Consider the following 21,694-nt stretch of genomic DNA (forward strand, 5'->3'; position numbering starts at 1 on the left):
GTCTACTTCCTTGAGATTGAAAAGTCAAAAATTTGGCTGTTTTGTTGTTGTTGTTAATTAGACATTCAGATTTATCACTGATACATTTTCTTCATATCGAAGCTTCCACGTAAACGTCTAGATTACATGGATAATCTGGATGGAATATACATTCACTTTTGAGAGTTTTAAATTCCACTTTAAATAATCAAATAATCTGTAAATCATAGGTTAAACCTTTTAAAATGTTTTGAGTATAGAAGTTTGTTTGACATGGGTAGAATTCATGAGATGTGCTGGGGGAAAATGGAAGGACCAGCATGTTTATGTTAAACACAGAAAGGGATAGAAAGGAACTGAAGGACGAAGAGACAAGACACCTAATAGTGCAGAGGTACCTTAGTACAAAGTGTTTATTGTATATGAAATATATAAGAGGCAGTAATTATACACATGAATACTTAATATTCATGAGAACTTCATTTAGGCAGCCAGTAGTGAGAGCCATTCTGCCCCCATGTGTCTTCTGCTCAAGGAACACAAGTAAATCCCAGGGCCACTGATCAGGTTCATTGTCACACCATAATTGTGGTCAGGTGCACTTGTCTCTGTGTCTTTAATAGAGCAAGTTATATGTCACTGGCCTAAGATGAAAAGTCAGCAATTTGCTATGGATGGCTGTTGATATTTCTGTGGCATTTCAAAACCAAGGTCTGTTTAGGAGTGACTACTATCCCTACGACATCTGCCTGGGAGACTCTGAATTGTATTTCCTAGTTATAGTGAAGATGTTACCACATGGTGGCAACATATCTGGTGGACCAAAGAGCAGGGGGCCCTTAAAATAAAAGAACCCTAGGAGAATTAGGAGCTGGGAGAGGACTACCTGGCCAGGCAGATTTTTCTTTAAGTGAAAAAGGAGAAACTGGTGGAAGAGATCTCCTAGTGCAAAAAGAACACATCAAGGGGCTCCAAATCCAGGAGGAAAGAGAAGGATGGAAACTAGAAATGGAAGCCACAATAACTGGAGAGTGGAACCTCCAAGGTTCTCCTTAACAGCATGAGTACCGTGGCTGAGAACTCACCCTTCTTTTCCTTAGTAACTCCTGGTGCTGGACACATTTCAAGCAGGACTACAGTGGAAGAGAACGTGTGTTAGTTGCTCAGTTGTGTCTGACTCTTTGTGAGCCCATGGACTGACTGTAGTCCACCAGGCTCCTCTGTTCATGGGATTTCCCAGGCAAGAATACTGGAGTGTGTTGCCATGTCCTTCTCCAGGGGATCTTGCTGACACAGGGATCATTGTAGGTGGATTCTTTACCATCTGATCTACCAGGGAAGCTCAAGAATCCTGGAATGGGTAGCCTATCCCTCCTCCGGGGGAACTTCCTGACCCAGGAATCGAATCGGGGTGTCCTGCATGGCAGGTGGATTCTTTACCAGCTGAACTACCTGGGAATCCCCCAATATTGGGCTGGTTCAAAAAGTTCATTTGGGTTTCTCTGAACCATCTTCTGGGAAAACCCTAATAAACTTTTTGGTCAACCCAATAACACATGGTATGTGGGAACAGATTTTTTGCAGAAAAGGGACCAAATAATTACACTGGCCTCTCAGGTACTCAGGCTGTGAGGTAGCCAGTGGCCATAGAGGCATATCCTGACTGTCACTGTTGCCTGTATGTAAACTTGTTCTGCAGGAGAATATAGATTTGTAAGCCATGTTACATGGTGGGTCCTCTCAGTTTTTAGCAACCAAATCCTATCTGATGCCACCTTTCTGTACATTCACCAAAAGTGAGGTGCCTGGGTCCAGAAGGAGCACCTTTTTAAGCTACCTTGTGGGAAGGATGAGTCTGGCAATTGTGCCTCTATGCAGACAATTCCAGGCAGTAGAAAATTTCTCCACTGTGTGATTTAGTTGCCGAACAGAAGCAAATTGTTCTCTATTTCTTGTTTGCAGAATATCTGTCACATTTATCCACTGCAGTATATTTAGCCCTATGGTTTGGGCTCTCTCCAACCCACCACACACTAATAAACTAAATACACGAGTTTTGTTAAGTGCTTTTTTTATCTCTGCTCTTAGAAGTTGGCTATATTTTTAATTTTAGAAGCCGCAAACCTATAGGATGCCATGAGAACCACAGCAGGAGAAAGAAAAAACTCAGATTATCTTCTTTGTAACTTTCAATGGGTTATCAGCCATAGGACCGGCTTATAAATCCGTCTTACCCAGATTTTCTCTTTGTCTCTGCTTTTCTGTCGAGTTTAATTTTCATTCACGATGCCTTGAAAGGCAGTACAGAGTCATGCAACATTAAACCGATTACAAACTGGGGACATTATAGACCAATGATGACGCTCTAGACTTAAACAGCAAACTCTCTACAGTGGATAACATTGTGGTATTTAGGTTTCTGCAGTATTGAAGCTTTGATAGTGCAGTGAAAAAATAATAAGACTAAGTGCTTAATGGCAGCAGCATGGCATATTTTCTAAGGCATCTGTAATTCAAACTCTTAACTGGCATCAGGAAATCATTGAGATAACATCATTAATTTTCATTAAAGTAAAAGTTAGTGGAAATGACCTTCGGTTGGAAAAGCTAGCCAGGACAAGTTTTATTTTCTGACCCCAGACAATAGCTCTTTATCATGACTTTACAGACATAGAAATGAAGAAAAGGCCGGAAGGGAAACCAAAGCGTATCTAAAATTAAGGGGAAATTCTGAAATAATCTACTGAACAGTTAAGTAAGGTGATCATGCATGTTTTCAATAATAAAAGGATAGGTGAGCTCTTCATTCTGTATTCATACTGCACGTGGAACCCTTCTACCATTCCTGAGAATCCAGCACTTAATTTAGATAAATACACCCTCGTTTTGCCGTGCCTAAATCTTTTTCAAATATGAGAAAAGTAATGCTGAGAAAGGAAGTGCTGAGAGTTGCACAGTAGTTGAAAAGTGAAAATTTTACATTCCACATTCAGAGCTTAACTTTGTTATGAGGTCATAACCACTCGTGGCCAAAATGTTTTATAATATCAGATTCCCCCATTTTTCCCATGTTTATTGGAAATTTTAACATACAGTAAGATGACAGACAATAAGACACATTCGTGAATGGAAAGACTTTTTGACAGGAGAACTGAATAATGCCTAAATCTGCGAGGAATAGTATGGAAAGGGTGGTCCAATCTAGTCAATTTGGGGGCTTTTTCATAGTATGACCTGGCACAACATATTATCTCTACTGAACTTTTAGGGTCTCACAGGACTGTACACCATAGTACTCTACAGTAGCCATTTCACAGTCGTCCCTTTCTCAGTGGGAGGCACTACCTCTGGGATGGGGCAGAGATGGAAGATGAAAAAGAGGCAGAAGACTTTCTCCACCCGGCCTCTGACTCCCCCACCCCAAATTACCTCTTTCCAGCTCTGGTACATTCAACAGGTCCCTACAGAAATCATAGGCCCAGAGAGTTTCTAAAAACCACTTAAGCTTAGCAGCTATACAGCTGAAAAGTGACAGCTTCACAGTCTAGCCTATATAGAAATGGAAACCCAAATCTCCTTTCATTCACACATCCATTCTGTGAAAACAGATTAAGCCCTTCTCTGTGCCAGGCTTCGTGCTGAGCACTGGAGAGACCAAGATAAAGAGGACAGACCTATTCTCTCCTTCCGAACAATTTCCTTTCTAAGCCATGTCTTCACCACCATGTAGAAACTCACACACCAACAACACTCCTTGACCATCTTCCTGCTAGCTTCTGCAGACCCCCTGGTCAGATACCTTCATTCCTAAAGTTTTGGTTGCCAGGGTTCACAGCTCTCGGCTGTGAATTGGGTTCAATTCAGTCCAGTTTGGGTCCAATTTGGGGTGATTTCAATATTGGTCATCATGACTCATGTGTCACTCTAGCCATTCAGTTCCTTAAGTTCTTATTTCAACTGCAGGGAAATTGACATCTAGTCCACCTCTACCACCCATGCAAATGGTCATGTCCTAGAGCCAATCAGCTGACCCGTCCTGCTTCCGAAAAACTGTTGAGCTTTGCTGCCATCTGGCCACAACTTTTGGCCTTCCAGTCACTTCCACACAATCTCTTCCTCTACCTCCTTGAAGTGTTTGTTGGCCGCTTGACCACACTACCACCTAATTCCCAGCTTCCACCTGAATTCCCAGCTTCTCCTGCCCAATGTGGACTGGGCAGACAGCATTCCAACCACTTACCCCCTCTTTTGACCAGAGCCTCATTTCTCTTGCCCAGTTGGCCTCTGCCCACCTGGAATAGAATCATCCAGCTCCTGGAGAAATCCCCCCGAGATGGGTGCAGCCCTAAAACACTCAGCCGATACTGAGCTCCAAGATGCTGCTTTCCAAAATAGCCTTCTCCCTGGCCACAGAGGTAAGGCCAACCTCGACTTTCTGCTGTTAACTGCAGCACAGGAACTCTCCTCCACCTTCATGCCGAAAATGGAGCCCCGTCCATGGGCATCCCTTGCCTGCCTCCCCCAGGTCTCCTCAGTCACCTGGCCCTGCTCACATCCTCTCCTCACCCTACTCACTACCTTGGAAGACAGGCACACCCTTCCTTCTCATGAGCTCTGGGTTATCTTCTCCCATCCTCCCAGGATTCACATGTTTTATTATCTCCTCTTCAGTCAACAATGTTCATTTTGTCCTGTCTTCTAATACTCATTGAAATAGATTCGGGCTTCTCTCAGTCTAAATGTATGTACCCTCCATTAACTTCTCCGCCCCTTCCAGCTAACAACTGCCCGGCTTCCCTTCACAACCTTTCTCCAAGAATCGTCTCAACCAACTTTCTCTACATCCCCACTTTTCACTGACTTCTAAGCCCACTTCACCACCTCCACCATGTCCCCTAAAATCTCACCCAAGTTCCTGAGGACCTTCTTGTTGCTCAACCCAATGGACCCTTGGGCCCACTTCCTCCTGACCTTCCAGCAGCATCTGAGCCTGCTGATGGGCCCCTTCTTCCTGCCCACGTAATATGTGGTACTACACTCTGTGTGTTCCTTTGTAGTCCCCTCTGTACATGGGTCACTCTTGGTCTCAAATATTGCTTTCTTGTTACTTTCCCTCTCCCTAAGCATCTGCACACCCATCATCCCTCAATGTTGCGCATCTGTTTCTCCTGAGCACCACAGCTATGTGTCTATGGCCAACTCTGCCAGCAGGCCCACTGTTCATCTCAGTTGAGCACCTAAGTTTCTTCCTTGATTCATCCTCACCAAGCAAGTCAAACTTGTCACTAAGGCCTATCAATTCCACCTTATATTTCTCAAGTCCTCCCAGTTTTCTCCATTCCTACTCTACCAATTCTGGCTACTAGATTGCTGGTTTAGGGGACCAAAATTGCTTGCCGAGTTTCTTCCCCTGCAGGGGTACGCCTCCACACCTCCCCGCACCCCCACTCCCACCCCCAGCACTGATGCAGGCTCTATTCCACAGCCAGAGTCATCTTTCTAAATGACCATCTCAACACGCCATCCCACTACATGGCTCCCCACTGATTTCCACAGTCTTTAAGTTTTTTGTAATTGGAGGATAATTGCTTTACAATATTATGCTGGTTTCTACCATCCATCAACATGAATCAGCCATAGATATACATATGTCCCCTCCCTCTTGAATCTCCCCCCACCTCCCACCCCAACCCACTCCTCTGGGATATCACAGAGCAGTGATCTGAGCTCCCTGTGTCACAGAGCAAATTCCCATCGGCCATTTCTCTTACATATGGTGATGTGTATGTTTCAATGCTAGTCTCTCAATTCGTCCCACCCTCTCCTTCTCACCCTGTGTAACTTAAGTGTAAAAACCTTTCACAGTCTGCCTGGCTCCAGCCGAATATTTCACCGCAGCCCCTCCCTGGAGCTCCCGTGTTTTATCATGCTGTGGCATTTTCAGTTCCTGAATGCATCTCTGGACCCCATGCCTCAACACATGCTCTGCCTTCTGATGAGAACATTCCTCCCAGACTGAACTCTACTCACCTTTCTAGACTCACGTGGCTCTTCAAGCAAGTCTTCTCAGTACCTCACCCCCACAACTAGCTGTTCTCATGGTACCCCATCCACTGTCATGTAACTAAATATACAACATTCAAATTGTCCTTTCACTTTTTCTCAGGTGCCCATAAAGCCTTAATAGAGGCAATCTCATTGCTTAAAAAAAAAAAAAAAAAAGATTGTAGAGGTTCTTCATGATCTTATATATGTTTACCTATGTCTGTAGACTTCTGGATACCCTGTGTGTCCCTCATTAGACTATAGGTTCCATCAGCATAAGGACTGTGCCTGTCTAGTTCGTGCTTACATCATCAGCATACACGGGCTCTCAATAACTTAGTAACAGTTACATAAACTCTCTAATGAACTGAGAGTGTTGTATGACACTCTGGGATTTTTTTTCGCACTGAGGCATGCTATTTAGCAAAAGCAGAAAAACAACCTTGTCATCATTCTTCTATGACAGCACTGATCTCAACATTAGCATTCAAGCTAAAAAAACAATACACATCTCTGTGCTTTGGTTGGCTAAGGCAACTGAGTGCTAATACTTCAAACATTAAACACATTTTCTAACAAGAAATAAAGGTGGAATGGGGGAGATAATTCAAGTTTCATAAAGATAATTCTCGATGCCAGTGCCATACTTTAGAAAATAAAAATGATCAGTCTCATCAATTCAACATCAGTAGCTGAGGAATGGTGACAGGAATGATTCTCAACAATGTGAAAGAGTATTCTAGATGCCCAGGTCTCCCACATTGCAGGTGGATTCTTTACCAGTTGAGCTACCAGGGAAGCCCTAGAATTGAGCAATCAGGGAAGCCCCAATCTAGATGTACACTAAGCCAAAGAGATTTGAAAAAAATGAATTATGTTACATCTGGACTTGAAAGAGCTATTTCTCCCCTCTTCAAGAGCAAATACTCCAATCATTTTTTTCAAGCAAAGAGTAACTATCAAGTATTTCAAGCACTGGTTAATACTCACAGCAAAGGGCCTTCTGCAGTCTTCGGAGTTTCATGGCAGTCCTATAAGCCGAGAACCTGACATTATTCAGGTCAGCTGAAGAAGAAAGGGGGAAAACAAAGATCATTTGTTATTTCATCAAATAACACAGATAAGCTCGCAATGATCTGCCAACAAAAGGCTAGGGGAAAAAAATCTCTTGTATATGCCCCAGTTTTGGAAAGGTGAAATTCTGTCAATGTGGGGAAGGAAAAAAAATGTCTTTTTGCTCTTTGATGATCAGGAGAGCTAAGTTCTTTGAGGGACGACAGTGGCATAACCTGCAGGGTGCTTATGTCATTCTTGTTCCCAAGAGAGAATAGAGGGACACGTATTTATTTTCTAGACTGTAATCTTGGTTCTGTTGTAGTGAATCTTTGCTATGCAAGATTTATATATTTTTTCCTGTTATTTTATTTTTTTATTGGAGTATAATTGCTTTACAATGTTATGTTAGTTTCTGCTGCACAACAAAGTGAACGAGGTATATCCCTGGTGGCTCTGATGGTAAAAAATCTGCCTGCAATGCAGGAGTCACGGGTTCCTAGGTCAAGAAGATCCCCTGGAGAAGGGCATGGCTATGCACTCCAATATCTTTGCCTGGAGAATTCCATGGTCAGAGGAGCCTGGTGGGCTATGGTTCATAAAGTTGCAAAGAATCAGACACGACTGATGCACACATATACATATATCTCCTCCCTCTTGAACCTCCCTCCCTCTCCCCTGAACCCCACCCCTCTAGGTCATGACCTACATAAGAGTTAAAAGAACAGGGAATACATCACTGGACTAGCTATGAGAATTTAGCAAACAATTGTGGCATATAACATTTTTTCTAATTATCAAAGTTATACATGCTCACTGTGGAAAACAAACAAATTAAAGGAAAACATGGAATCAAGTAAATAAATCATCCATAATCTCACTACACAAAGATGTGCACTGTTAACATTTGGAACATTTCTTATTCAACATGTGCATGTGTCTGTGTGTGAGATGTATTTTAAAATATAATTGGCAGAGTTAACTCTCATCCAGGTTTAGGTCTGCCTGATTCCACAGATTCCTTCTATTTAACTCTTCTGCATTTATTTAAAAAGTACATAAGTTGGCAAAGACAGGATAAAAAAAGAGTTGGTTTAAAAAGAAGTTCACAAATTTGTGTGTTTGTGCACACACATTTACTAACCAGAAATGTTTGCTGATCAAAAATTTGGATGCATATTAAATATACAAAAATGATATCAGATGTCAATAAGAAAAGTTACAAATCCATATCAGGATGGATATTTGTTTCTGTCCATATTCTGTACTAATAAAAGACATTGCTATATTTTTTAAAAAATCAAGTGAAAAATACAGGGATTACATTTAGCTTTACATAATAAGGTGCAATCATTCTATTATTCTGCACAGATTAACAACTCAACAATTTCTGCTACAGTGGTTTCTACTGTCACTTGTCTATTAAGCCTCAACTCATCTCACCTAGCAGAAATCTCTATTTACATTATGCCCTTACTGAATTTTGCATAAGTCTTGATATACACCAAGCTATATTTCTTTTCTTGCATTTCTGTGCATTTATGTTTCACAAACCCAACTCCATAAAGCTCCTTGAAGACCAGTACCCTGTCCCCAACTTCTGTTGTATTTCCCGGTGACCTAACATACAACTGTTCTCTGAGAAAGCAGGTCTAATACAGCTCAGGGACTCTGGCAAACTGAATGAATAAAAGAATGGAAAAAAAATACTGGCAAACATGACTAATAACCATAAACAAATGGCACCCACAGAACCAATTCTAACTGGAGATTAGGAAAGGGAAATAATTTAATCTATATCCAAGTTGATGGGTCAACATTATTAGATTGATAGCCTTTGAAGAGATCAAATATAACAAGCTAAAATGAAATTAGGAGAAAGAAAAACAAGGTCTGCAATTTACTTTAAAATATCCAACATAAATGCCAAAAAAGCAGACAATACTAAATGGTGGCAAGGATGTGGAGCAACTGGGACTCTCATATAGTGTTGGTGCGAATATAAAACAGTATGACTACTTTGGAAAATCAGGTTAACAATTTCTCATGAAATTAAACAAACATCTATATTATTACCCAAAAATCTACTCCTAGTCACCTCAAAGAAATAAAGACATGTCACAAAAAGATGCCTATGTGAATGCCCAGAGTAGCCTTCATCTGTAAGAGTCAAAAACTGGAAAGGAAACTATAGTAGAATGAATGAACAAATTGTGGTACAGTCACACAATGGGAAGTCTACTCTGTAATAAAAATGAACTAACTACTGATAATGCAACCATGTGAGCTGGTTTGAAAAATATTATCCTGGGTAACAACACAAAAGTTAAAAAAAAATACAGTTTGATTTCATTTATATGAAATCCTAGAACAGGTTAATCTCACCTATATTGACAGAAAGCAGGTAGATGGTAGCCAGGAGTGGGGAGGGGAAGGGTAACTAATTGAAAAGAACACAAGGCTATTTTTTACGTGATTAAAATGATATTTATCTTGATTGTTATGAAGGTCCCTTGAGAGCATATACATTTTATTGTATTTATGTATGCCTTGTATGGATATGAGAGTTGGACCATAAAGAAGGCTGAGCACCAAAGAATTGGTGCTTTCAAACTGTGGTGCTGGAGAAGACTCTTGAGAGTCCCTTGGACTGCAAGGAGATCCAACCAGTCCATCCTAAAGGAAATCAACCCTGAATATTCATTGGAAGGACTGATACTGAAGGTCCAATACTTTGGCTACCTGATGTGAAGAGCCAACTCACTGTAAAAGACCCTGATGCTGGGAAAGACTGAGGGCAGGAGGAGAAGAGGGTGACAGAGGATGAGATGGCTGGATGGCATCACCAACTCAACAGACATGAGTTTAAGCAAGTTCTGGGAGATAGCAAAAGACAGGGAAGCCTGTTGTGCTACAGTCCATGGGATTACAAAGAGTCTGACACAACTTAGTGAACAAACAACAACAAATGCCTTAATAAAGTAGATTTTAAGAGTTAAAAATAAATCCTCCTCTGAACAGTGTAGAATGATGTATGTGTGTGTTAGCTTAGTTATGCTGCAGAGGCGGTCAGTTGTCTTAATCAGGAAAGCACACTCCAGGGGTGGCTGGCCAGCAATTAATCAAAAACCCTCACTCCAGAGGCCGCCACTGTAAAAGCCTCAGTTATATTTAGCTCGTGTTACACCTAAAATCCTATTAATACATCTAGGATCCTAATTAATGTGAGAGGGGCTTGTGTTAGTGATATTTGTAGTTTACAAAATACAAGGACTGCTGCAAAGGGTTTAGAAACATGTCCTGCCCTTACGTTAATGGGGTGTGAGAAGAATCTAGCAGGCCCTCTACCTTTCAAAGTGGTGCGGTAGGCTGGATTCCAAGAGCTCCAGCTGTAGTTCTGGGACTCTTGGTTGCCTGAACTCAATTAGACGGCTGACAAAATCCTGCTGTTGTAACAGTGGTTTGCCAACTTGAGTGTACATCAGATCCACCTGGAGGGCTGGTTAAAAACCCGGATTCCTAGGCCCCACGTGCAGATTTTCTGATTCTGCAGGTTGTTGCTGATGCTGCTGGCCCAGGGTCCACACTTTGAGAACCACCGTGTGGACCATGGCAGATGTGGACTGTGAGGCTCTCGTGCCAAGCTCTCAAAAGGCAGAGTTGGGACTTCATGGAGCCTTAGGCACGGGTTGTAAAACTGTCTTCTGCTCTATGACTAGTAAGTGTTCATAGGTGACAAATCTTGTTCTAAGACCTGCTTTGGTTAGAAACTGTTAGCCAAGATGTGGCTAAGAAGGCAGCCCACACCTCTGTATAACCACAGTGGCTCCCAACACCTATTGACCTAAGAGAACCTGGACAGATCCTTTTTACCCCAATTATGATTTGAGGACCAAAGGCATCAGCATCTCTTCTGACCTTGTTAGAAATGCATAACCCCAGGCCCCACCCAGCTCTATGAACTAGAATCAACATTTTAACAAGATCCCCAGGTGATTCATCTATACCTTCAGGTATAATTGAGTCTTTGTTGTTGTTTAGTCGCTAGCTTGTGTCTGACTCTGCAATCTCATAGACTGTAGCCTGCCAGGCTTCTCTGTCCATAGACTTCTCCAGGCAAGAATACTGCAGTGGGTTGCCATTTCCTCCTGCAGGGGATCTTCCCCACCCAGGGATTGAACCCCAGTCTCTTGCATTGCAGGCAGATTTACCACTGAGCCACCAGGGAAGCCCTCAAGTGAGTCTTTAATTATACATTTTAATACAGCTTCTTGTTTCACGTTAAAAGTTCAAGCATAAACTCTGTATAGAGACCTGTGTTGTCTTTTGTTTTTTTATCTTTCTACATTCCATTATGTGGGCTTGTGGATTATTTAATGACTATTATAGTCAATTAGACCAAAACCTCATCTCTAGATTAGGTTTGTGGGTCTCTTGTTTATGATGAACACTAATAAAATAAATTAAAGGTGTCCTACCCTCTTTCCAATTTTCCAAGGTGTATTCAGAATTCAGAACAAGTGGTCTAAACAAGGTCAGAAGCTCCATCCAACCCTCAAGAATTGGCAAATTCCAGGAGCTAGAGATCCAAGTGGGAGAGGCAAGGATGATGTGATTCTTTCAGGGTGTGGCTCATGGTAGAATATTATCAGAGACAAGCATCTGGAACATTCTTGCTCCAGCAGCACTCTCAGCTTCCCTAAAGCAGTTCAAACATTCTTCCCTTTCAAATCCTTCTAAATATGGCACATTCTGCCTGGAGTTGATCCACTGTGACACTCTTTCAAGCATACCCTCCAACACAATGCAGAGAACAAGCCTTCTGCCACCAGTTTTCCATGTAGCATGGTCCAACCAATGAGCACACAGTGATTCAGGAATACCACAAGACGGGAACAGGGAAAACATCTAGTTTTCATCATACTGTGACAGAAGCCATGCAGATTTATAGATTTATATCCAGTAACCATCAGTGAATTGCAACGGAGTTCTGGTTTCCTTAAAAAGTCCTACTCCAAAGAGATAACCATCTGTGTTGTCTGAATCCGCATGTGTTGCTAGGAACTGGCAGCACCATTCCCTCTGGCTTACAGCTGGTCGCCACCACCTACACACACTGAAACCTCAAGATGCGGTCCAGCTGCGGACTCTGTGACAGGGTCCCGAGCTGAGGTTGGGGCTGATCACACAGCTGTAGTATGCATGTGAAATATAGCTTCACGTCCCGGTGCCCAGCCCCCATGGGAGGCCAGCCTCCACTTTCCCTGGGAGCTGGCTTTCCGGGACTCTGGCCCAAGCTGTGAGGAGCTCACTAGCTCTCACAACCGAAACTCGAGAAGCGGAGAAGCGTGAGACTACCCAAGAAATGAGTTACACCATGTTTGCATGGCAGTTGGTAGGAAGCGCACTTCAGGACACTCAACATGCTGAACCATACATTCCTCTTCTTTGTGACTTATTTTATCCAGGGCTGGTTCTGGTCTAAAAATGGAGAAAGCGAGAAACTTAGGGGAATGATTACATCATCTGCCCTCTCAAGTTGGATCACCAGCTACTGAAGTGATGGTCCATTTGGCTTTTACTGTGAGGCACAGAACAGACAACAAACAGGTTTTGTTGCACCTTTTTTTAAGCCCATGAATTTCCCTTGACTTTGCTAAGTGTTTCTGTTATATGACTTTCACTTTCATTCTGTGGAGGGTAGTGGCGGAAGGTGTCAAATTCACCAGAAAAGAGGAATGACCGATCAAGTCTGAGCCATAAGTTTATACGTTGTTGGACGTGCCCTTGCCAAAAGACTGAAAAACACCTCAGCATTTTAAAGTCAGGGGAGAATTTGGAAAATATTGTAGAAATAAAACATTAAGCCCGCTCACTTTAATTTTACAGCTGGTTTCTACCTTTTCATCATACTTCAAAAACCTGCTAGAATTTAAAACAAGGAATATTTTGGCCCAACTTTCCAGTAGCTTGTGGGCACTTTTTAGAAAGGTCCAAAGTTTTAGTATGTTTATCTATTAGATAGAAAGAATGACAATGACCCCCATAAACATAATGAGTGGAAAGAGCTGGATGGCTCAAGATTATTCCAACAGATAAATGAGTGGTATGGTCTTTGTTTCCTACCAACTCTGTTTGCCAAATCACTCAGGTGATCATGAGTGAAAAATAAAGTTTAGAGGAGTTATAATGTTTTTTCGTATAGTTCCAACTTCAGTGGTTTGCATACAATGTGAATTAAACTACTACTGCCTATCTGTTTAATTAATTTCCAAATTTTCTAAAGATGCCAAAACAAGGTAGTCTCCTCTCACACCCCTTCTAATATAGAAAGGTGGGTGATTTGGGGAATTCCCTGATGGTCCAGTGGTTATGATTGTGTGCTCACTGCCAAGGGCCAGGGTTCAATTCCTGGTTAGGGAACTAAGATCACATAAGCTGAGTGGTATGGCCAAAAAAAATTTTAAAGATTTTTAAATATAATAATATATCTCCAATCCCCCAGCCTCACTACTCCTACAGATGAATGGACTCTCCACACAATAAACGTTATTCTTGCCAGCTCAAAAGTCACTAGGACAGACAAGAACCATAGATAAGTCTTTATAAGGCTTGAGACTAATGGAGTAATTTCAACAAAGTCTGGCTTGAAAGCAAATTGAATCAAAATGTCTAGGCTTTAGAAGTTTTAGAGTACAATACAGAATTATGGGGAAGTCTTCAAAAACTTCAACAACACGGGGGATTTCTGCAACATATCTTGAAAGAATTAGCTGAGAAAGAAGAGGTATATTAACACATGATGGTCCATAATTTTTTAGATATATTAGAGGGCTTTTAAAATCTAAACTCCTTTAAACCCCATCCTCAACACAGCTTTACTTAAATGGGGAAAAAATAAACCTACAGAGAGATAAACAGGAATGACGCATTCATACTTGCATGACTCGCAGAAAGTAGAGTCTGTGAATTTATAATTCCTATCAAGTAATGTTTCCAGATGAGAAACAGTATTACTTTATTTGCTACCAATTACTCTCTAGAATTCTTTTACTCTGAAAAATGAAGAGAAGCGATAAAGGACCCAGGGTCACACAAATGTTAGAAGGCTTAGAATTCTGAAGGAGAGAAACAAACCAAACCAAATGAAAAATAAGGAAGTTCAACTGTGAAATAAAAGATAGCATGAAATCCTGACTGTGGGTTGTTCAAGGCCTTTCTGGCTCCTGCGTCTCGCTTGGCCTTCCTCAGCACTCTCTTCCTACTTCTTAGCAACACTGTGCTCCTGGAAGAGCAGAAATTAAAATGAGCTTTGCTTCTCGTTTGCTGCTCTGGTAAAAGGTTTGTTGAGAAAGCAGTTTCTGCAACAAATGGCCAATGTAAAGTTCTTGGGGGAGGGGGCGGGGGGAAACTGTGTATATTAAATACCATTTCTGGGCCCGAATTCTCCCCCCCAATAATGGAGAAGTGACTCATGTGGACACTGCTGTGCCATATTCCTTTTACTTAAGTTTCAGATCAGAAAGGGTCTGGCCTCCAACTCTCAAACCCTGCCCACCAGAAAATGTATAAAAAATAATATTGATTCAAAAAGACTGTTTAGGCTAAACCAGTTTACAGCTTTTTAAAAGACATCCACCAAATAAAACAAATGTACAGATATAGAGAACAGAGCAGTGGTTAGTAGAAGGCAAGGGGGGGACTGGCAAAATGAGTTAAGAAGATCAACTAGTATGGGGCAGAAAGAAACTAAATTTTGGGGGGTGAGTACGTAGGGTAGGGTATACAAAAGTAGAAATACAATGCTGTACACTTGAAACTCATAATGTTATACATCAATGTTACTCAAGGTAAAAAATAAAGACATCCATCTCTTCATCATCCTTTCACCTATCTTTTCAATGCTTACTGAGAGTGAGGACATAGGGAGACACAGGCCACGAAGGCCTCTCTGAGAAAGTGACATTTAAGCAAAGAGATGAAGAGTGATGAGAGTTGGGTTTGTGAAGAGTAGCCAAGCAAGATGAAAGTCAGCACATTTGAAAAAAGCTCTTCAGCAGAAAAGACTGTGGACCATTAAGACTCCTAAGAAAGCCCAGGCTGAAGAAGAATGGCCCCAACTAAGACCTACCAGGTAGACAGGGGCAGGGCCCCTGTAGGGCCCTGCATATCATGGTAAGAAACTAGGTCTCAGAACTTCCAGGTAAACGTGGCAGGTGGAACAGAGTCAAAGAAAAGAGACAAAACTGGAGAAGAGATGACAAGAGACCAGAGCTCCACGGCCTTGGAAACTCGGAAGATGACCGGATGGTAGCTGATTTGGGAGAAATTCCAAGCCTAAATTCATGTGAGGGGAAGAGAGGAGGTTGGGGTGGGCTGAGCATCCCAGTCTCCCCCTGCTTCACCCTGCCAGGAGGCTGGAGGGTTAATCTCAGAAAAAGGTGCACTTAATCTCAGAAAAAGGTGCACCAGACGTGGAGGCAGCAGGAGTAACTAAACCTGGGAGTGAGGTAAGGCCCTGAAAACAGAAGGGTCAAGTGCCGTGGCAGCACACTCGAAGGATGTAAACCCTACTCCCAATTCCAGACTGTCTTTTCTCCTTCAGTCAAGCCACTGGAAAAGCTTTTCTAGCTAAGCACTTCCTTATTTGCCATCCTTACCATACATCAGAAGGAGCTTCAATCAGCAAGGTCTCTAAACTGACCCTCCTTCTCTGATCAGCCTTCCCTGTCATCTGCTTCATGCTTCAATTAGAACCACATCAAATCAAGCCAATCTGCAAGGAGATCCAACCAGTTCATCCTAAAGGAAACCAGTCTTGAATATTCCTTGGGAGGACTGATGCTGAAGCTGAAACTCCAATACTTTGGCCACCTGATGCGAAGAAATGACTCATGTGAAAAGACCCTGATGCTGGGAAAGACTGAAGGCAGGAGAAGGGGACGACAGAGGATGAGATGGTTGGATGGCATCACCGACTCTATGGACATGAGTTTGAGTAAGCTCTGGGAGTTGGTGATGGACAGGGAGGCCTGGCGTGCTGTAGTTCATGGGGTCGCAAAAAGAGCTGGACATGACTGAGCGACTGAACCGAACTGAAATCAAGACAAAATCAAGACAAAGCTCTTTCCTTCTGGTTTCCTTTTTTTTTTTTTTTTTTTTTAAGATTTTCTTTTTTGGCTGTGCCGGGTCTTCATGGCTGCTCAGCATTTTTCTCTAGCTTCACCGAGTGGGGGCTCCTCTCTCTAGTTGGTGTTTGGGCTTCTCATGTTGTGGATGGTGGGCTCAGTAGCTGTGGCTTGCGGGCTTAGTTGCCCTGCAGCATGTGGAATCTTCCCAGACAACGGATCGAACCTGTGTCCCCTGCACTGGTAGGCGGGCTCCTATCCACTAGGGAAGTCCCTCTGGTCTCCTTCTTGATGAGAGACTAACAGTCACGCAGTCCCCACTCATCACTGGGATGAATGGTATTATTACCTTTCTCTGTCTCAGTGATCTTGCCTGAGTTCCTCAAGTCTAATGTGGGGCAACTCAACTAACCCACACAACCGTCAGAACTACACAAACTTCTAAAATTAGCCCAGTCTCCTTCAGCTCTGTTCTAAACTCCACTAATTAACCAACCTTTCCACACTCTCTTCATAAATGAACACACTTTCCAGAGTCTCCAGGGCAGAGACAGTTTAATTACATTTTACACTTTATAATACAGGTGAGACATTTAAAAATGATTCAGTGTGACTTGATTTTTATTCCTTTGTACAATTTTTCATATAACCAACTTCACAGTTTAAAGAAAAACCTGTGCCCTAATTGTGGGGGGCTGGAAAACCATACTTTCTTTGTAATAGAGTTGACACTACCTATTTTGAATCTACTGGCCCTTCTCACGGTTAGGGAATTTGTGGTAAATCTACTTTCATGATAAAAATAAACAGCAGCAAATGTCCTCATTTCCTTTAATGCTAGCCTCATCTTTGTTTCCAGTTTTAGAACAGCTCAACCAGATTTTCCTACACTCTAACATTCCAACCCTGATTGCACCTCAGCTTACTTATTTCTCTACTCTTATCTCTTAAGATTTCGACATATGGTCTTTGTCCCCAAACCACAATCTCTTTCAATGATTTCTCCAGTAACCATAGACCTGAGGCCAGTAACTGGCTGAATTTAGTCTGCAGAACTGTTTTCTTGGTTTTATTTGGTTGGTTTTGGCTCCTCTAATGGTTTTTTAACTTGTTGAATGATTGGCCAACAGAGGTCTGTAGACTTCCCATGGTCCTGTTTCTCTGGAAGAACCTAAAGACTCACATTTTTGCATGTCAATGAGGGAAGCTGAGGCCAAATTAGCCCTAACAGAAGCTTTTCAGGTTGCCCCAGTTCCCACCCAGCCACCAGTTTGGCTCCAGGAAGCATTTCTTTTTCGAGTCTTGCCTCAGATTACTCCCTATTCTCCCCCCAGATTTACTTTTACCCTCTTTTTCATGTCTATGTCAACGTTTTTACTGTCAAGTTCCTCCAATAACTAGCTGTTATCTGGCTTTCACTCAAATGACGCTGTGGAAACATTTCTTGCTGGGTTTTCCCAAAATTTTCCAGCTATTAATTCCCACCTTTTACCAATGCATTCAAACTAAATGACTGTGCCACTAAAAATACTGCCTCAATACATGAGTACAAGAATGGATGGGAAGACAGAACCAAAATCTGAAACTAGTCTAACAATTATCTTTCATGAAGCAACCATTACTTAAACATTTTAAAATCACCAATTTACATTTATCAAAGCATCTACTGTGGGCCTAACTATATTCTAAGCTCAGGGCTTAAAGATTCAGGCTCCTAAAATACTGGAAACAACACAAAGATAAATTATTCACTCACATAAAAATCAATATGCATTTCCTTGGTGTCTGTGATGTGCCAAGCAGTAAACACATAGAAAGCTTTGGTTATGTGAGCATGCTTTTGTACAGATAGAAATACATACTGCAGAGCCGTGAATTTTTATATATCAAACACAAAAGTAGTTTCCATCATGACATACACTATTCCGATGAACATTTTTGAGATTAATGAACTTGAAAAACTTTCCATAAAGCCATGTTATCTATGAAACAGTGATTAATTTCTAAGTTAGCTCACAAAGGTTTATTTAAGATTTATTTAAATACTCAATATACAATAAAAATCCTATCTATAGCAATACTGGTAAAAATGAAAGATATAACTAACTAGAAGTAGCTTTATCATTCATTCTTTTACTTGAGGAAGAAATGATGGGACAGGGAATGGAGATTTCTGGAAAGATTGTGCTGTGTTTCGTATCACTGACACTGAAGGGCAGTAGATGTTGGCGATCAATAAATGGTTTGAATTGGATGAGATTCGGAAAGGAAACTTCCTAATTTCACCAGGTTTAACCTGCTGGTGACACTGATACCACATGTGATTTTTCTTCAAATAACATCACTTCCCACTGCGCTGGGTGAATCACTACAGCCTGAGCTTGGGCTTCTCTTTTGAAACACACATAACAAAGACATCAAGACCTCCCCCAGACATCAAGGAGTTGGAACAAAAGGAGAAAGAACAAAGGTGATCTACAGAGAATGCTTGTAATCTAGAAAGATGACTCAGCCGTATCTAGCTGTGGCAGATTCTGTAGGTTGGTTCACTCAATACTCATTTTCAAAGTCTTTTTCCGCTACAAAGTCTGGAGGATCTCAATTCTCTAATCCACCAGTGGCAGACAGGCAGACGTGAAAAGAAAGAAAGTGGAGTCACTCAGTCGTGTCCAACTCTTTGCGACCCCATGGCCTGTAGCCCATCAGGCTCCTCCGTCCAGGGGATTCTTCCAGGCAAGAGTACTCTCCAGGGGATCTTCCTGACCCAGGGATCAAATCCAGGTCTCCTGCATTGCAGGCAGATGCTTTACTGTCTGAGCCACCAGAGAAGCCCTGTGTAGACACGGTTTGGGTCAATGCTTAACAAGGTATCTGCTGGGAAGGGTTTCCTTTCCCAAAATGAAAGACAAAGAGCCTGAGCTGGAGAAGGTCCTTTCTCCTTCCTGCCTGAAGGGCACCCATCATTAAGCTACTAGGAAGTCAAAGGTCACTCACTAAAGATGCTACAGCAGAACAGAGGCCCAGATCTCTGATGCCATTACTGAACTCTGCCTTAGCTCTCTGCTGTCTCCAGGGTGTTTGTTATTAAAAAAAAATAAAAATAAAAACAAAAAAACCAACAAGAACCCCTCTGTGGTTAAGACACAACCAATCAGATGTTTTGTTACTTGCAGCAAATGTATTTCTGACTGACACATTAATCCAACTATAAGCAACAAGACACAGAATACCAAATAGAGAGCACAATTTTTTCCCTTTCAGTTCTCCTTGGGGTAGAGGAAGAAAGCAGTAAAGAGATCTTGGATCAGAGTTCCCCATTCTTGCTACCAAGTGGTACCACTGATGTAGGACAGCTTGATAGCTAATTTCATGTTTAAAACAATGTTACAATAGCAGGCTTATATGGCTAAGGCTAGACATAAATAGATCTGCAGAACATCTAACTAGGCATTTATTCTGAATGAGACTATCACAAATCTGATTCAGCTCAGATAGGCGGATAAGAATTTTTAAATATACTAGTTATTACTCCGAAAATTAATGTCTACATATATATGAACACCTACAAGTAACTCATTTTTCATGAACTCTTTAGACATGTTCACATCTTTCTCTCTTCATTAGTGCAAAATCTCCTTAGAGCCAAGTAGCATCTTTCCTTACTCATCACTTTTAAGACAAATGTTATTTTAAAAAACTGTTTAGCTTTGGTAACTTTCAACTATTCAGAAGCCTTAAAACTCAGATTAAGACTTCGTAGTTGATCCTTTATATAATTGTCAGTTTTTGCTTCTAATTGAAAGTGATTTGCATCCTCCGTCTGCCTTTCTTCATTCTCTGGTCCCCAATCTCCACCCATGTCCATTCCCCTCAATATCACTGTGAAGAAAATAGATGCCAAAATGGACATCAGTGGAAATCTGACCCTAATTACCATGGGAAAAACAAATTAATCTTTTGCAAAACTCTCTTTTGGTAAACGTTCCTGCCTTAGGCTGGTACTCATCACTTAATCTTATTAGGGAAAATAAACTGTTTGAGTTTCTATTATTGTTATTATTTGATAAGTGGAAGGAGATAATGTGTTAAATCCTTAAGCATGGATAGTTAGTCCAAGCTAGTACACAATTCAAGCTATTTAAGTGGCCAGGAACATAGTAAACTATGCTGCTTTCTAGTTGGAGGGGGGGTGTGGGGAATGGATGATGTGACTCAAACTGCCCATGCATGCAGAAGCCTCATTAGAATATGATGTTTATAAAAATAAAGTATGTTTCAGCTTTATGTGTTACTTTTTCTGGAGACTAGATACTTGTCCTTTTAAAGATGCTAATATAGAAATCATTCTCAGAAAAAAAAAGACCCATCACTTAGCTGCAGCTGTTATAAAATTAATCAATGGCAGGAGCTTTTCATTAGATAATGGACTGCCTTGTCCCCAGACACAGACTGAGGATGCTTTTAATAAGAAAGGATGCCTTAGGGATAGATCTGCATTCACCCATCTGTGTGTCTAGACAATACATTTGAATCAAGAAATGAAATTTTCATGTAAGCAGGAAAAGACTCTTCTTTATCACTTCAAAACTCTGATGTGGTTGGACATTGCCTGATAGAAACCATGCCCTCCCTCACTTGACCCATTTGAGGGTCCAGTCCAAGAGTTAGGCAGACTGAGTTTCTCTGTACACCTAGATGGCTCTGAAGTCACACCAATGAGTGCCCCCCTTTCCCCTTTCAGTAGTAATGTTCAGGCTCCCCCAACCCCTTTTTATTGACTCCTGCTGCACAAAAGGCAGGAACCATTACCCTATTTTCTACCTCTTTGTTTCTCTGTCCTTTTATCTCAGCTTTCACTGAATCTGACCCAGCCTTTATTCCCCTTTGACTTCTGGACAAAACTACTTGGGGACAAGCTTAAAGTAGACTTAAAAAAAATGTAGGTTAGGTCAACCCTTTGTGCCCCCAGGCTTCCCTGGTAACTCAGTGGTAAAGAATCTGCCTGCCAGTGCTGGAGATGCAGGTTTGATCCCCGGATCGGGAAGATCTGCTGGAGAAGGAAATGGCAACCCACTCCAGTATTCTTGCCTGGAGAATCCCATGGACAGAGGAGCCCATGGGGTGGCAAGAGTCAGAAACAACTCAGCAACAACAAATTCCCTATAGCGCTCAAGAGGTTCAAACAGAAGTGGCGGGCTCATGGCAAGAGGAACCCTAACACTGATCACGTGCTCAAGGGCAGATGGTGTTGTACCTAACGCCACTGAGTGCTCACAATGCCCTGGGTTCCATATCATTAGCTCATTCAAGATCAGGAAAAAGAGGCTCACAGATCTTTAGTACAATAACTTCCCTAGGGTTACAGCCCAGAGCCTGAATTCCAGGCCAAGTTGTTCTGATTCCCAAAATACTGGATGTCCTTCGCTGCTCCTCTGCTACAGGAGATATAGGGCTTTGCCTGCCCCGTGTGTTTGTAACCCCAGCCAGCA

The 21,694-nt window shown here is 41.8% G+C and overlaps 1 protein-coding gene across 4 annotated transcripts in view; it reads right to left on the reverse strand.

The window, feature by feature from the left end:
- Positions 1 to 21,694, reverse strand: part of DMD (dystrophin) — a 2,163,935-nt gene that overhangs the window by 106,569 nt on the left and 2,035,672 nt on the right. For all 4 annotated transcript variants that reach the window (XM_065915496.1, XM_065915495.1, XM_065915498.1 and 1 more), the window contains one exon: positions 7,015 to 7,089. In XM_065915496.1, the coding sequence (XP_065771568.1) occupies positions 7,015 to 7,089 (75 nt within the window). The remainder of the gene's footprint in view (positions 1 to 7,014; positions 7,090 to 21,694) is intronic.

The sequence above is a fragment of the Muntiacus reevesi genome, chromosome X (assembly GCF_963930625.1).
Source record: "Muntiacus reevesi chromosome X, mMunRee1.1, whole genome shotgun sequence".
NCBI lineage: Eukaryota > Metazoa > Chordata > Mammalia > Artiodactyla > Cervidae > Muntiacus > Muntiacus reevesi.